At 36.2% G+C, this 18,303-nt stretch overlaps 1 protein-coding gene across 8 annotated transcripts in view; it reads right to left on the reverse strand.

The window, feature by feature from the left end:
• Window positions 1–18,303, reverse strand: part of POLQ (DNA polymerase theta) — a 113,890-nt gene that overhangs the window by 49,503 nt on the left and 46,084 nt on the right. For all 8 annotated transcript variants that reach the window (XR_003432706.1, XR_003432723.1, XR_003432717.1 and 5 more), the window contains exons 13-15: window positions 16,039–16,232; window positions 15,033–15,157; window positions 13,493–13,736 (exon numbers count right to left, since the gene is read on the reverse strand). Coding sequence is in view for 5 of the 8 variants with exons in the window: in XM_027106000.1 (XP_026961801.1) it covers window positions 13,493–13,736; window positions 15,033–15,157; window positions 16,039–16,232 (563 nt within the window). In the remaining 3 variants the exon portion in view is untranslated. The remainder of the gene's footprint in view (window positions 1–13,492; window positions 13,737–15,032; window positions 15,158–16,038; window positions 16,233–18,303) is intronic.

An 18,303-nucleotide genomic window follows, 5' to 3' on the forward strand; every position in this document is an offset into this window, starting at 1 on the left:
CAAATGTTAAAATGCATTCTGTGTCAACTGGTGATAGATAAGAGCTGTGTAAAAAATTGAAGCACAATTGTGACCACCTAGAGGGGTGGGAAAGGGAGGATGGGAGGGAGATGCAAGAGGGAGGAGATATAGGGATATATGTATATGTATAGCTGATTCACTTTGTTATAAAGCAGAAACTAACACACCATTGTAAAGCAATTATACTCCAATAAAGATGTTAAAAAAATGAAGCACCAGAAAGGGATAGGTGGTTCTGCAGTTTTTAAATAGCATCATTAGGGAAGGCCTCACTAAGACAGAGTCTTTAAATGGAAACCTGGAGTTTATTGACAGAATTTGAAAGACAGTTCAGAGTAACTACAAGAGATTCAAAATGAAGAGAGAAAGTTCAGAATTGAGAGACCCAGAGAAGGAGAACCCCATATTTTTCATACAAATTCTGCCCAAATATCTGGCTGACCTCAAAACTATGCAAGTGTGGAGAGACTCCAAGCAGCTAGGTGAAAGTCTAAACAACTGAACAGAGATTTGAGCTATTGCCTACAACAGGAAAAGTTTGAGCTTAGCCAAGCTGACTGACAAAATATCAGTGCTCTTCATAGTAAAATAATAGATTCTACACCCTAAAAGGTCAAACATACGTAACTGAAGTACCATGAAGAGAAGATAAACAGGATGAGGCATAAAAATTATGGAAGCTGGGAAACTTTTGTTTACAACCAAGATAAAATAACAGGGACCAATTTAGCCTCTCACCCAAAACAACTAAAAACTGAGGCTAGGTCATAAAAGACATTGCAGTCTCCATTTTGCTCTCTTTTGGGTCACTCACTCTGGGGGAAGCCAACCATCATGGCAAAAGGATCTCAAGCAGCTCTATGGAGAAGTTCACGTAGAGAAATGAACACCAACCTGCCAGCATGTGTGTGAGGCATCTTTAAAGCAGATCTAAGTCAGCCCTTCAGATGACTACAGTTCTGGCCAACAACTTAACTACAACCTCCTGAGGAGCTCAAACCAGAACTACGAGGAAAGGTACTCCCAAATTCATGACTTGCAAAAACTTTGAGTAAATATATATTTACTAGTTGCTTTTAAGACACTAAGTTCTTAAGTAATTTCTTCCATAGCAAGAGTTAACTAAAATGCCTAGTAAAACTATTGAACTTCAAAGATATAGAAAATATATCTCGGGACTTCCTTGGTGGTGCAGTGGTTAAGAATCTGCCTGTCAATGCAGGGAACACGGGTTCGAGCCCTGGTCTGGGAAGATCCCACATGCCGTGGAGCAACTAAGCCTGTGCACCACAACTACTGAGCCTGTGCTCTAGAGCCCGCGAGCCACAACTACTGAGCCCATGTGCCACAACTACTGAAGCCCACGCACCCTAGAGCCTGTGCTCCGCAACAAGAGAAGCCACTGCAATGAGAAGCCTGTGCACCCCAATGAAGAGTAGCCCCTGCTCACCACAACTAGAGAAAGCCCACACACAGCAACGAAGACCCAATGCAGCCAAAAATAAATAAACAAACAAATAAATGTTAAAAGGAAAGAAAAGAAAAGAACTCTCAAGGCCTACATATTTGGAAGGGCAAAAGAATCACACTCCCGTAAGAATTCTCGAAAACAGCATACAAAGCAAAGAAACAACATTTTCAAAAAACTCAATAAAAGAAAGTATAGACCAAGGATTTCTATCCAGCCAAGGTGTGCTTCAAATATTAAGGTTATGGAAAATCTGTCTGAAACACACAAGAACTTGAAGAATTCTATATTATATAAGCCCTCCTCAAGGAACCTAAAGCTACTAGAGGATAAGTTTCATCCACTCAAGAGAGGAAGGAATACTTCAGAAATAAGAACGATGGTAAGAATCTGAATAACTAAAAATGTAGATTATATTAGTCTTCCAACCCTACCCCCCCACAAGGGTGGAGGCAAAGGTGGAAAATTAATGTATGCAAGTTTTATATTGAGATAAAGTAGAAAGAATGCACTTTGAAAAAGGGAGAGGGAAAAAGAAAGTTAAAGTAAGCTCAATGTCAGTGACTGTTGTTCCGGCAATAGGTAGGAATTACAGGATACAATTAAAATCTTGACAAACCATATAATAAAAAGTACAAAAGCACCCATTAAAACAAAAATATACACCTTTCTAAATTTAAAAATAAAATACCAAAGAATACCCTTGGGTGGAGAAAGAAACAGCAAATATCACATAATACACATAATTATAAAATAATTTGAGAGAATTGAAACCAAACATGTTATTCATATTGATAAATGTGAATGGGATTAAATCATCTATTAAAAAGATCTTCAATTTGTTTCAGAAAGCAAAACACAACTACAACTCAATGTGGTACAAAAAAGCATACCTAAAACAAAGTAATTCAAAAAGGCTAAAAATAAAGGAATGGGCAAAGGAATTCCCAGGCAAAGGGAAACAAGAAGAAAGCAGTGAGGGATATTCCAAGAAGGGTATAATTTAATGCTCAAAACCAAAAGCACAACAAAGATAACTATCAATCAGTCATATTTACTATGAACATTTACACTCTAAATAACAAGCAACCACATTTGTGAAGCAAACACTGTAAGAGATACAAGGAGACAAAGAGAGAAGTGTACTAACAATTAGTAGACTTTAATAAACCATTCTTATTAAAAGACAGATGAAGTACTGGCAGGGAGGAATAAATAGGAATGAATAAGACTTAATTAACATAATCAAAAAGGTAGATTTTGTGAAAATATCTCAAACATTTTACTTTTATAATAGAGAATACAACTATCTAGTTTGTATTGATCATATATTAGGAAACAAAGAAACTGCCAGTGAATTCCATAAAGTAGAAATGTTATAAACAACATGCTTATATTGCAATGCAATAAACTAAAAATTATTAACAACAAAAAAGAACTTCTACCCAGGCAAAAAAGGGAAAACATGCAAATTCCATAATTCCTAAAAAAAATAATGAAAGCCCTAAATATCAGAATCTATGGTACATTTAAAATAAGAGACCACAGGAAAATTCACAGTACTAAATTCATAGTATTAAAATAAAAACACACAGTATTTTATCAATAAAAATATGAATGTCAACCAATTAAACTCCTAGTTCAACAAAAAGAACTAGAAAAAGTATGACAAAGTAAAACAAAAGAAAGCAGTAGGTAGTAATAAAATTCAAAAAATAGGATTTAATGAGGTAGATTTTTTTAATAGACCTAACTAGTAAAACAAAATACTTGATTTTTTAAAATTTACAAAATAGACTACTAGTTAATCTGATCAAAAAGAAAACAGAAAGCAGAAATTTACAAAATAATAAATCAAAAAAGAGGCATAGCCAATGAAATAGAAGAAATATTTAAAATTCCTAACAGACTAATTTATAGATTGCTATGAAAATATATTTGAAAATCCAGATGAAATAGATAATTTCGTTGGGAAAGAAAGGCTACCAAAATTGACCCCACTAGACATAGAAAGCTTAAAGAGATTAAGTTCTGAAAAAATAAAATAGAGAAGGTGATCAGAGAATTAACCCCATAAAAAGGCACCATCCAAGACTGTTTCATAGGGTAATCATATCAAACCTTTAACCAGTCCCAAAGTACTGAAAATAAGGGAAAATCATCCTTTTTGTTTTTCATGAAGAAAGTCTGATATGAAAACTTGAGTAAAGACAGTGCAAAATACACATACAAAAACTGTAGACTAATATTATTTATGGATAACAATGCGAAAGTATACTATATTAAATATTAGCAGATAGAATCCAACATCATGTAAAAAAATAATATAACACGACCAAGTGAAATTTATTCTGGAACATAAAACTGATTCAATATAGGAAATCTATTAATATAACATGCTAAGAGATGTAAAGGGGGAGAAACCTATGACTATCTCCATAGATACTGAAAAAGCCTTTAACAAAATTTAAAACCCATTCCTGATAAAAAATATACGAGAAAATTGCAATTAATGGACATTTTCTTAAAATGATTACACACACACACACACACACACACACACACACACCCCATAGTCTTGAAGTCAGTATCTTACTAGGGTAGCAGAGGCATTTCCACTAGGATCACAAACAAAGCAAAAATGTCCACTATCTCTATTACTACTGTCTACTACCACTACCTATTAGAGCTATTAGCTAATTCAATTAGACCAAATAAATCAGTTAGATGCACAAGAATTGTTAGGGAAAAAGTAAAATAATTCTATTTGCAAATGATACGACAATATATCTGGAAAATCCTTGAGAATCAATGATAAAAGTAATTTAAACAAAAGTATTCAGAAAATAGCACGATAAAAAAATATAAAACTCAATAGCCTTTACATATTCAAATAATAACCATGTAGAAGACATAGAAGAGAGCCACTAATTAAAAACAGGATAATGATTAAACAGGAATAAATTTAACAAGAAATGTACAAAATTTGTATGAGGAAAACTAAAACTCCTGAAAACCTGTATGAGGAAAATATTTTAAAACTCCTGAAAAATCAACAAGACTAGATCCAATGCAAAGATATTACCTATCCTTGGGTAGGTTCACTCAACATTATAAAGATTTCAGTTCTATTAAATTTCAATCGAATTCTAATACAATATCAAAAAGCACTTTAAGTTTCATATGGGCAAACATGCAAGAACAGCCAAGAAAATACTGAAAAAACATAAGGTAGAATTTACTCTACCAGACATTAAAACACACTATAAAGCCCTTATAATTAGAAGCGTGGTACTGGCTCATTAACTGACAGAAAGAATAGCAAATAGAATAGAAAGTCCAGAAATAGACTTAATTACATATGGATATTTAATATATGATGGTGGCATCTCAAATCACTGGGACAAAGATAAACTTTTTTATAAATGGGAACCATTGAGAAATAAAATTGGATCCAGACTTAACACCATACACAAAATTAAATTCTAAATGAATCAGGAATCCAAATGCAAACTTACAAATACTAGAAGAAAACGTGTGAATTCCTCTTTAACCTCAATATATGAAAAACCTTTCTAACTATGACAATTTAGAAGCAAAAAAAAAAAAGATTGCTAAAAAATAAATGAAAAGAAAAATAAAAATTCTGCATGGTGAAAACAATGCAATAAAGTCAAAAGACAATTGATAAGTTTTTGAGAAAAATGTATGAAATATACATGTGAAACAAATGGCTAAGAACCCTAATCAGTTTTAAAAAGAAAAGATTCTAAGACTCTTTAAAAAGGAGAGGGTAAAAACCAAAATCTAGTAGAAACATAAGGAAAAGACATAACCAGATAATTCACAAAGATATATTTCTTTAAATAATCCTGAAAATAAGAAAAAATATTCACCATCACGCACATTTAGAGAAATGCACATTAAAACCATACTGAGATACAACTTCTCATCTATCCAACTAGTAAAAATGAAAACCTTTTTGTCAAAGAGAAAAACCAGAGGCTCCAAATGGCATCACTTGTGCTAAAGCCCATGATACCAAGCCTAGATTTAATACATAACCTAAATACAATTTAAACCTTCATCAGAAGTGTAATCTTTTTTTTTTTGAAATATAGTTGATGTACAATAAGAGCTGTATTTTTTTTTTTTTTTTTGGTTTAAAGACAAGCTTGTAAGGATTGGCTACTCCAAAGTTCTAAGGAATATAGCTAACTCAAATGCTTTTCAAGATCAAGTTATCCAAGATAATCTTTAGGAAGTAAAAGCTAGTTTAAGTTTGTCGCTTTAATTAAAACAGACAAGTCTTAATAGTTGTCAGCATTAATTATATTTTTATTCTACCTAAGCTAACAAATTTGTCAGCAAGAAAATAACTTGGTATGATGAAATTTTCATTAGTAACCTAAATATAATTGTTTAGAGCAAGTAAATTAAATAAATAAAAGTAGAATAAAAAGATTTTCTAGGTGAACTTTTGAAATAAGTTTTCCAAATCTTTAGCCTGAAACCCTAAAGTTTTGCTAAGCTTAGGTTAAGTAATGGAAATTTATTGAACATTTAGATCATTCCAAATAAGATAAAATAGGTGAAAGATTAATTACTGAACACAGCTTTATCTACTTTTGGCTTTCTATTGTTTAAAAACTAAAGATAAAATTTGGGATTATTAGTAAGCATGTTTGGTGCTGCCAACTATTGGCACTTGCCATCTGCCTCTACAAGGATTAAATCATGAGCTGCTGCAGCTGCTGACCTTCAACACCCCCTGAAAGGAGTTCAGGGTGGAGATCAGGAATGAGGCACTTCATGCTCTGGGAAAAACTGGCAGAAAAGGTCTTCAGATAGATATTTTCAGGAGATTTTATGAGCCCAATTCTTACATTCCTCATATCTAGAAAAGCACTAAAATCATTAACAGTGACGCCTGCTCCTCATGACTAGCAGCAAGCCTCTGCCAAAATGTGTGCTTGGCTGCTCGTACCCCCCTTCACTAAAGTCATATAACACTGACCTTCCCCGCTGCCTCTTTGGAGCGGCTTCTCAGAGCTACCTGAAATGCTGTCTCCTGGGCTATAGTTCTCATTTTGCCCCAAATAAAACTTAACTCACAACTCTCACATTGCGCTTTTTTTTTTTTTTCAGTCAACAGTGCCATGCTAAGAAAGTTTCTATGAGAAAGCACATGTTTCTAGAAGTTACAAAGATTACTTATAATTTTGCCAAGCTTCGGAATGCTAGTGTAAGAGTCCACAACTGTTTAGTTCCTAAATTTTAGCCAGAAATTAAGGTTTTCAAAAGATTAAAAATTCTAATATATGTAATTAAAGCTACAAGAAACAACAAAGGAAACATCTCCATATGCAAGAAAAGCACGATATGCTTTTGGCTAGAAAAGGCATGAGAGACTTCCCTGGCGGCACAGTGGTTAAGAATCTGCCTGCTAATGCAGGGGACACAGGTTCGAGCCCTGGTCCAGGAAGATCCCACATTCCACAAAGCAATTAAGCCCATGTGCCATAACTACTGAGCCTGTGCTCAAGAGTCCATGAGCCACAACTACTGAAGCCCGCAGCCCTAGAGCCCGTGCTCCGCAACAAGAGAAGCCACCGCAATGAGAAGCCTGCACACCGCAACTAGAGAAAGCCCGCGTGCAGCAACAAAGACCCAACGCAGCCAAAAAATAATTAATTAATTAATTAATTTTTTAAAAAAACAACGAAAAGAAAAGGCATGAGGAATGAAGATGCATTTTGTTAAGGGAAATGAGAGTAATTTTGTCTGAACTAGAGCTTCTGGTTATAAAGGGTAAACTAAAGGCATACAAAAATCTTTTCTCTCTTCACTGAAGAGAGAAAAGATTTTACCTTGTGTAATCAAGCTGGCTAAAACTGACTTATTATAAGCATTTTAAAAATTAAGTTTTAATATCAATAGTGTACTTATATAAAACTAGAACTTAATTTTCCTTCATCTGCTAAATAGACAATCGAGTATTGTTTCATATGGACCTGTGATCCTATTTAGTCAAGTGTCCAAACCATTTGATATCTTTGACAAACTTCCCCAAATCAAATTCTGAATGATGTCTTTTGACCACAAACTAACTTTGAAATTTTTCAGAGGCCCCTGGAACATTTCAAAAGATGTTAGGCTTATTTGATATGTTAAATAACATCGGAAGCATTACCAAACAAGAAGTAACATTAAGCCTTCTTTATGTTGTACTTGATTAGGTGTGTAAGTGTTCTAGAAATTGTGTGAAATTCCTAGAAACTTGATATATCCTGGTATAATCCTAACTTATAATTCTAGTCATTATCTTAAAATGGTGTACGACATCCTCTGGGACCCCAATCAGAAATGGGTAACAAGTAAACAATCCTTTTACTGCTATTCACTTACTTTCTAAAATTACTCATCAAAATTGAGGCTCACACTAAAAATATTGAACCTGAGTAACAGGGAAATGACCTAGCTGACTTTCATGTAAAGGCAACAGAATCTATATAAAGATTGTGGCAAGTGTTGATGAGATTCGTTCTACTTCTCCAAAAATGACCCGCTTACTGCCAGACCTGATGTCCTTATAACAGATGACAGTCTGCTCCTGAATCAGAGAAACTAAGATGGGTAAACAATGGCTGTAAATTAAACAAACAGCTGGAGCTGTGGGAAAACCAAGATGGCCTCATGGTTCTTCCTGGCTCCCTGACAAATCTCATTTTTCTGTTTTCCCATTCCTTCACCCACCACAGTATATGTAAGAACAACTATTTGTGTCCCTAAAGGCCTTAGGCTTCCTCCCTCTGGGCCCTTGAAAAACTGTATTCAAGCAGGAAAAAGTATTAATTACATAGGACTACATGACCTGAGGAGGATACTCTAATGTTTCTGTTCTTCCAGATTTAAGGAGACCTTTTCTTAAGCTATCTATGACTTAACAACAATTTGGTAAAGTATACCTTTGTGAACAAAGATGAAACATTTTCTCCCCACCTGATCCCTCCAGAATTCAGGAACTCTCAGTGAATATTCTTACTCTCTTAACAATTTATTTGCTTGCATAAGTTCAATAACAATCTGTTCTCCTTATAACAGGATTCAATTAGAAACACTGGCTATATTACCAAGGCTTTGACTGGAATGTCATATTTGAGAAAGGTGTGCACAGACTCAGATATGACCAGATAGCTTCAAAGAACTGCTTCAAAACAAAATCAACCAGGTACCTTGCTTACAAGGTTTCAGCAAAGCAGTCTTAAAAAAGGACTTATATGGCCAATCATTATTCTTGCTGTACTTATATAAATAATCAGGCCAAGTTTAATGCAAACAAATTAGTTTTACTATGATTATCTTTGGTTAAAAAAAATATAGGGGTAATTAAAGAGAAAAAAATTATCTTTGCACCTTTGTAGATAGTATTAGATTCTAGTCCTGTTAATTGTCTTTGAGGTTTTATTACATACCTGTAAACTGGACTGGATCCTGAATTCTTCTAGTGTCCTTAAATATCTGGCTACAACTCACCAAATTAATATTTCCAATTTTCTCCCACCCTTCTGATTTGACATCACTAAGAACAAAGGCAGCCTTTGAGCCCTGTCAGAAGGGAGCTTACCAAGTGCTCCTGACCACTGACCCTGATGCAAAATTATGGAAAGCATTGAGCCTTGGGTACATGTCTCACAGCTAAGGACGACCACCTGACATCTGGTCCTACACAACACTGGAGACCCCTGAATCAAAATGATGAGTAAGAAAAGTCACTGATATTGATGTCTACTGCTTTCACCCAAGACACCAGATTCAAGTCTTCTTGCTTTAGTTAAACATGAAACCCATTCTCCTTTTCTTTCTTAATTTCACTCTGGCATTGGCCTGGAAAGATAACACCCTCATCTGTATCTCCCAGGCCATTACTAAGAAGGGATAAGCTTCAGTATTTAGGATAACTCTATTTTAGGATGGGAGATTCTCTTTCCACATGCACTAAAAACCTGACTGACTCCTGGCTTGAAAAGGTAAATGCAGCAGTCCCTGTGAATAAATCTTTTATCAGTATTCCTTAACAGGAATGGTTTGCATCCCGACAGGTCTTGTCTTTGTCTGTGGTGGTTATCATTCTCCTTGGGCCCATATGAATGCCCATATGGCTGGCACACAACTGTACTAGGCGTCTTAGGTTATCTAACTGTGCCCCTAACTGTTCTAGAAAAGGTCTAACAGGAGGATTCATGATTCAAGAACTGCTTCCTTTGGCAGGGTCTACTTCCCTGATTAGGAGTTAAAACAAAGAAGAATATAATCAGGAACCTTTCCTCAACTCTTAGAGAACATTGCAGATTCCATTGCTAGGGCACTAATTGCCCAACAAAAATACTTAGACTCTCTGGTCACAGTTGCTCTTGATAATAAGATAGCCCTTGATAATCTTTTAGCTGAGCAGGGAAGTGTCTGTGCTATGACCAATACCATCTGTTGTACCTGGATTGACACTTCTGGTGAAGCTGAAACTTAATTATGTAAGATCACTGAGTAAGCCACTTGGCTTAAAAGGGTGACTCCTTCAACAGTGTCTTTGACTGGTTTGGGTCTTGGGGACTATGGCTCTGAAGCACACCCCAAATACTGGGAGTTATCCTATTTATAGCTGTCATAAACATCAGCACATTGGATTCTCTCAAAAGTTTTAAATGCATGTTCACAGCCACTGACCAGCAGAGAAGTGATCTCCCTGAGTGGAACATCAGAAAAGAAATGAGGAGAACAGGCACCTTAAAAATTGTGAACCTGTAACAGGGAAGAACAAAATCTGACTCCATGTTGGATCTGTTTCTTTTACTTAACCTTTGCTTCCTGTTGCTTTTGTGACTATAATCACTAAAAGGATGCTCTTTATAGCTATAAGCATACATAGTGGCATCCCTTGGGGAACCCTGCCCCTCTGCCTCAATGTTAAACCAAAGTGCCTTCATTCAGCTCACAGGGAAACACCCTGCCCCTGCCCGCCCGTGAATGGCTGCAAGAAAGAAGAAATTAACACATCTCCTCCCAGACGCTGGCCAAACCAGAAGATATTTTGCAAGACTTAGAGCCTTTTTACTTTACTTCCTCACCTCCTCCCCATCTCTGTTCTATAAAAGAAACTAGCATCCAGACCCAGATAAGATGGTACTCTAGGACTCTAGTCTGCCATCTTCTCGGATGCCCAGCTTTCCAAATAAAGTCGCTATTCCTTGCCTCAACACCTCATCTCCTGATTTATTGGTCTGTTGTGCAGCAGAACAAGCTTGGACTTGGTAACAAACCTGAAGTCATGGCCTGTGAATATCACAGGAGTTCATCAAAGACATCATGACCTATGGATAGCACAACAAAGATCAACAAAGCTGCAGAGCAGTAGTTGAGAGCGAAGCTAATGCCTTAAATTTTGATCACATCTCTCAGGCTGAGAGTATGATGAAAAGGAGGGAACTGTTAAAGAGAAAAGCCACAGGCCCCAAATGGCTAAAGCCCATGATACCAAACCTAGATTTAATACCTAACCTAATTGCAGTTTTGACCTTCACCAGAAATGTAATCTTAATCAACCAGTCTAGAATTTCCTGGTCAGCACCAAGAGGTAATCTGTCCATCCTCCGTCCCCACCCCCCCCGCACCCCCACCCACCCCCAAGATACAATCTGCATGATAAAACCCCCTTGCCTTTCCCTTTTACCCCCAAAAAGCTGCCCTGGTATAAAAATAATCCTTTCTTTTATTTTGCTAATAGCTCCTTTGCCCTATCCTTCTTCCTACAAAAACCTTCCATCTTTTAGTAAAACCCCTTCTAGTTCCTAGATTGGATGCTGCAATTCATGAATCACCTAATAAAGCTAGTTGGATCTTCAAATTTACTCAGCTGAATTTTGTTTTTTAACAACATCCAACAATGGATTCTACTGGTGAGCTGAGGGGTAATAGACTAGTGAGAGTGTAACTTGGCTAGACCCTTCTGCAGAGCAATTTGGAATCTAATAAATCTATATATATGCACTTACCTTCTGAAATCTCACATCTAGGAATTTACTCTGAAGAAACATCACCAACAATATGAAAATACATATGCACAAGGTAATTCATTACAGATTGTTGGTAATGGCAAGCTATTTGAGACAATCTGAATGTTGGATGGGTTTTCTGGCTTTTACGTACCGGGCACTGAAAGGGTGGCCAGTCTCCAAATACATCAGTTTCTATTCAGAAAATTAACATTAATACAATACTGTATCTAATCTACACACCTTACTCAAAATTTACCAATTGTTCCAAGTATGTCCTTTTTCTAATCCAATCTAGAGTAAGGTGGTACATTTAGTTGTCATGTCTCTTTAGCTTGCTTTAATTGGAATCAGCTCCTCAGTCTTTGTTTCCGTGACCTTGATATTTTTGAAAAGTGCTGGCCAATTATTTTGTAGAATGTCTCTCAATTTAGGTTTGTCTGATGTTTCTCTACAGTTAAATTTACATTAGACATTTTTGATAAAAATATTCCAGGAGTAATGTTGTGTCTTTCTCAGTATGTCACATGAGGAGGCAGATAATGTTGATTTCTCATATTACTATGTTTCATTAATTTTGATCAGTGAAGGTTCTGGGCTTTCAGAAGAATCATAGTCATGGCAATAATAGCTTTAGAATCACACAGAAGAGATTCCAAAATATGTTTACAAATTTTTTCCAATTAAATTTTTAAAAATGTGTACTGACTTCAGATGACTCCCTGGAAGGGTTAAGTATGATATGTGGTATGCTGTTACCACAGAGATACTCCCACATCTGAATTTTTTCACCTCAGGTCTTTTATTACATATTTCTAAGCAACTATGAATATATCCAAAGATTCTGTGAAAATCACAGGCTCCAGAGGAGATCAACACCTTTACAAGTAGGTTTTAAAGCATACTCTATGTAGGTTTCAGCCAGAGGCACACCCCAAAGTGACAAAATCTCCCACCAATGGATCTGCCAATCTGGGGTCACAGGGGATTACCCTGCCCCCACAGCTCCACATTCTCTGCTTGGGTTGCATATGCTTAAGACTCCAAGCAATTTCATCCTTCAAAATCTAGGTAGAGGTAGCTATACAGCTATAGGTATGCTGGCTGTAGTGCATGCTGTACTAGGGCCCACTAGTAGGAATCACACCTGCCGTTGCTGCCGAAGTACAGGAAGTAGAGCCCATGATGTGAGATGGCACTGCGCAGTGAGGCCCTTTCTTTGACTATGCTCCCATCCCTTCACACATGTTTCAAGTTTCAGAGCATGTGTCAAACCAAAGAGGAAAGAAGCACTGAACTGGAAATGAGATTAATGCTCTAATTTAGGACAAATTTTTAAAACCTGAAAATAAAACTGTTAATACTTGAAACTGCCTAAACAGCTATAGAATCTAGCTAAGATTCCATATAACAGTGAGTTCAAAGAATAGTGGTTGAGAAAATAATTAAGCTATTCCTTGATAATATGCTGAGTCCAGCCCATTCAATGAATTCGTTACACACTTACACACACACACACACACACACACACACACACACATCAAGAAGTCCTCTTCTCATAAACTGTTTTTGAGGGACTAGTATTCCAAAGAATATTCAAGAAGAGTATATTTTAAAGTTTTCTTGCCTGAAGAAAATCTAAGATGAGTCCTGGATATATACTGAGAACTAAAATCCATCAAAGCAGAAACATTGGTAACTTAACTTTACTCAAACTTTCTAGGAGAGAGTTATGATACATTTAGAAGTGTCTTTAAAGTCATAAAATATATTTTAAACATACAAAAAAAGAAAAAAGTAATCCTCAAGGGGAAAAGGAGCCACATTTTCTTCCACTTATACCAAATATGGCACGATATTATCTAAGGGAAAAATATTTTAGTATATTATCTATTATTTACAAATTGACCTGTTTTCATTTAATAACATATGTAGACAAGGGGTTTTTTCTTACCTTTTAAAAGGCACAGCATTTTTCAGAACACTTTCCACGTCAGCAACATCTGCTCTGGCAAGATCGGCCACAGTAAGAAAGCCAGAAGCATAGAGGAATCTGGCTCTCTGTGCATTAAGTAAGGATACCCGGACCAGGTCACACAGCTCCCTCTGGATGCCAAATGTAAGACGCTTCTGAAACTGGGACAGTAGTAGCTCCATGTTGTGCCAGCCCAGGCGGTTGGAAAACACTGTAATCATCCCTAGAATATTCATATAATATTTATTGAATTAAAAATTCTTTCTAGACCAATTCTCCGTTTCTTGAGATGTATTTTTATTTCACTGTTGTTGTTATTTTTTCTGCAGAATTATAAAGTTTAACAGGCCCAAGGTATAAAATAATAGGAGAGCAGACATCTTTAAGGGCCTAGCTAATTGGCTAGACACATTAAATATCATCTCATTTTTTCTTAATCATGAACTTGCATTTGAAAAAATTGAGGCAGAGCACATAAACACAAAACAAACAAAAAGCCCTCACTAGTTTGCCTCTCTCTCTCTATTTTTTTCCTTACTTTCTTTAAAGAAGAAAGAACTCTTAAAACAGGTAAAGAAGTCTTTTCACCTAGAGGAAAACAAGAGAGCTAATTTAAATTGTCAAGTGCTGAGAGGATTATTTACAAAGAGTGAAAGTCCCATTGATAATTTCATAAAAAAAAAAAAAAAAGGTTGCCCAGCTTGATAGCTATACCCTCTTGAAATAAAGAGGCCAGAGTAGCCAAGTCTCAAGTCATTAAGAAAATCACTTCCCTACAAGAACATTAACCCTAGAGGTAATCTGAGATCTTTGATGCCAGTGAGTTGAAGGGTAAGTCTCTCCCTTCTTACTACCCTCTCCTGGCATCTTTCCCTCGGTAATCTCTCATGCACACAATTTCACAAGGAAACTTCTTACACATGTAAACACACTCTCCAGCAGCCCAGGATTTCCCTCCTAAGGGCTTAAGGATTTCTTGGTAAAATCAGACCTAGAACTTCCCTTGTTTGCCTAGCTTAGAAGATAAGAGTTTAATTTTATTAAGAAAGACCAGTATTTCCTTAGAGAACAGATATTTAAAACAATGAGACAGAAGTCCAGAAAGCCCTCTCCACTTGCCATCTTCCACAATAACAAGTATTAATCAATAACTTGATGAAAAAATGAAGACCAGTGAGAACTGTGTCTGTTTCTTCTTACAATATGCTCCCCCACCAAAAAAAAAAAGACAGAAAAACAGAAAGAAGAGCGATGGTCAGCAGGTTGCTAGGGAATGGAAGGGGACCAAGATCCAGACACTCAGCCAGCTGCCAGTCTTCTGTAGCAGGGTAACTGAGCCCACAGGAATCATAGTTTTGGGTGTTTTGATGATGACAGGAACTATATAAAATTATGGCTTAACGTGATCCCCTCACTTTTAGAGAAACCTACAGTAAAATGGAATTTGAAAAAAAGTAATCTTAACTTGACCTCAAACCACAGAGTCTTAAATAAATGTGGGAACACTTGTTTAACTGACCTGCATAAACAGCAGCCGACTGTTGTAACGATTGAATCTGTCCACGACTGCATCCATATTTCTGATTAATTTCCTTTAAGGGAACTTCACTGATTAAATCTAATAGCACAAGACTGGTAAAAAACCTAGAAAGTAAATTACCAAAAGTATGGTAAGAGGTCACTTATGTCTACTATGAAAGTACAATGTATGTTGAGAAACAAGAAAGAACCAAAAAAGGTAAGAGGGTGAGAAGGTGAGAAGATTCCTAATAGGATATAGGATTAGTGGACAAAGAGCTCAATGTTCGTAAATTCTAACATACGTTAGTACTATAGCAAAAAACTAATATCTGTATAACAAAAAGATTTTGTTCATATTTCAATAATGCTAACTAATTTTAAGAAATGAGACTGGGTTCAAGAAATATGATGGCACAAAAATTTTAAAGAACACTTGATACACAATTATATCACCTAATCATATTTCAATCAAAATTTGGTTATAAAGAAGTTTTGATGTGAAAGGCAATTGTGCCACAAATAAGCCAAGTATATAATCCTTACAAAATTTACACTTGACTATGATGTAAATAATATGAGACTAATGCTTTAAGAAAAATAATTTTATTATATTTCAAAGAAGCTAAAGCCTGTACAATTTCCCCACCTGAATCTTTTAATTGGCTCTTCCCTACTGGTAACAAATCAATTCAAAGGATGATACAAACCATATCCTCAAATGGAGCCACACTAAGTTGGCAATTCTGATCATATCTTCTTTAAGGGAAGAAAGTAATTAAGAGTTCTACTTTAAAAAGTCTTGATATATAGTGGCTTCTTATAAGCTACAAAGAAGAAACTAAAATATCAATAAATTCAGTAAATACAAGAAGTTGAAAATTTTTACTATATTCAGCCAAAACTTTTATTTTAATGACAATGAAAGTGATTACAATAAACTGAACATCTACTGTATATCCAATACTGTGTTAAAAACTGGATAGTCCAGGCTCCTTGATAGTTACCTTTTATGGATGGCCATTTGTCGGTGCTGTTTCTCAGTTCTGGCTGCTACTTTTCCTTTCACACAGCGAGCCAAGAACCCTTCTTCAACTCCCACTAGCTCTGCCACCCGTTTCATAGAAGCTGGCAACTTCTCCCATAAACAGAAAAATCGATACCAATCAATAGTAGTCCAATCCTCAAACACAGGTGTAACCTAAAGGGAAGAAGCATCATTCATTACCTAAAACTATTGCATTACAAAAAGGACAAAATCGTAAACGTATACTTCATGTTAAAAACAAAGGCCTCATGGGCTTCCCTGGTGGCGCAGTGGTTGAGAGTCCACCTGCCGATGTAGGGGACACAGGTTCGTGCCCTGGTCTGGGAAGATCCCACATGCCGCGGAGCGGCTGGGCCCATGAGCCATGGCCGCTGAGTCTGCGTGTCCGGAGCCTGTGCTCCGCAACGGGAGAGGCCACAACAGTGAGAGGCCCGTGTACCGAAAAAACAAACAAACAAACAAACAAAGTCTTCAGTATTTGGAAAAATTTCTAAATATGATAATGCCTCACTTATATGGAAACTTCATTTAATCACAAACAACTCACTGACAAGAGAAAAGAAGAGACCACTAAGCACACAAGCTGGATTTTACAGAATCCAAGGACTTTAATCATAGACACTTTTAATCTCGGTATTCTGATGTTAAATACAATCTTAAGTATTTTGTATGACTTCTGAGAAAATACAGGGAGGGGAAAGAGGAATCAATATTCACAATTGCTATAATATATTTATTATCTGAAGTGTCCAGTATTCAACAACAACAAAAAAAAACAATGAGACATTCAAAGAAACAGAAACATGTGTCCCAAACACAGGGGAAAAAGCAGGCAAAAGAAACACCTTTGAGGGGTTCCAGATGTCAGAAATATCTGCAAAGACTTCAAAGAGACATTAAAAGTATGGTCAAAGAACAGCAACAACAAAAAAAAACATGCTTAATAATGTAAAGGATAGTATGATGACAATGTCTCATCAAGTAGGGAATATGAATAAAGAGAAATGATTAAAAAAAAAGAGCCAAATGGAAATTCTAGAGTTAAAAAATACAACTGAAATGAACTATTAACTATAGAGCTCAACAGTAGATGCAAGCTGGCAGAATAAAGAATCAGCAAACATGAAGATAGATCCATCAAGATTATGTAATCTGAGAGGTGAGAAAAAAGGAAAAAAAAAATGAACAGAGCCTCAGAGAAATGTGGGAAGCATTAAAGTGTACCAACACATGCATAATGAGAGTACCAGAAGAAGACAGAAAGGAACAGAAAGAACATTTGAAGAAATTATGGCTAAAACCTTTCCAAATTTAACGGAAAACTTTACATATGCCAGAGACTAAAAGTGAACTCCAACTAGGAAAGCTCAAAAAGACCCACACCCTGATGCATCAGAGTCAAAATGTAAAATACCAAGTGAAAATCATGAAAGCAGCAAAAGAAAAACAATGCATCATATACAAGGGAAACCAAAAAAAATTAAGAGCCGACTTCTCATCAAAAACAATGGAGGACAGGGCTTCCCTGGTGGCGCAGTGGTTGAGAGTCCACCTGCCGATGCAGGGGACATGGGTTCGTGCCCCAGTCCGGGAGGATCCCACATGCCACAGAGCGGCTGGGCCCATAAGCCATGGCCGCTGAGTCTGCGTGTCCGGAGCCTGTGCTCCGCAACGGGAGAGGCCACAACAGTGAGAGGCCCGCATACTGCAAAAAAAGAAAAAAAACAATGGAGGACAGAATGCTGTGAAACAACGTGTTCAAACTGCTGAAAGAAAAGAAAAGTCAACAAAGAATCTTATATAAAGGAAAACTAACTTTATAAAATAAAGGCATAACAAAGACATTCCCAGATAAACACAAAATTTGTTGCTAGCAGATCTGCCTACAAGAACTACTAAAGAAAAGTTCTTCTGGTTGAAAGAGAGTGACCCAAAACAGTATATTAATTCCACACAGAAAAACAAGGAGTGCCAACAAAGGTAATTGCATGGGTACTTGTAAAGACAGTATTATTGCATATTTCCCCTCTTTTCTTCTCTTTACTAACTTTAAAAAGCAACTGTACAAAACAGTATGTATAAAACATATAAAAATACAAAATGTTTGACAATAACAGCCCAAAGGAGGCAGATGGGAGCAAAGCTATATTGAAGTAGGAAATAACAAGAGAGAGTAACTAAATCCATAGAAACAAAAAAAGGGAAGCACAAATCTTAAATAAAA

The sequence above is a fragment of the Aethalodelphis obliquidens genome, unplaced genomic scaffold (assembly GCF_003676395.1).
Source record: "Aethalodelphis obliquidens isolate GAN/ISIS:26980383/991018 unplaced genomic scaffold, ASM367639v1 scaffold1, whole genome shotgun sequence".
NCBI lineage: Eukaryota > Metazoa > Chordata > Mammalia > Artiodactyla > Delphinidae > Aethalodelphis > Aethalodelphis obliquidens.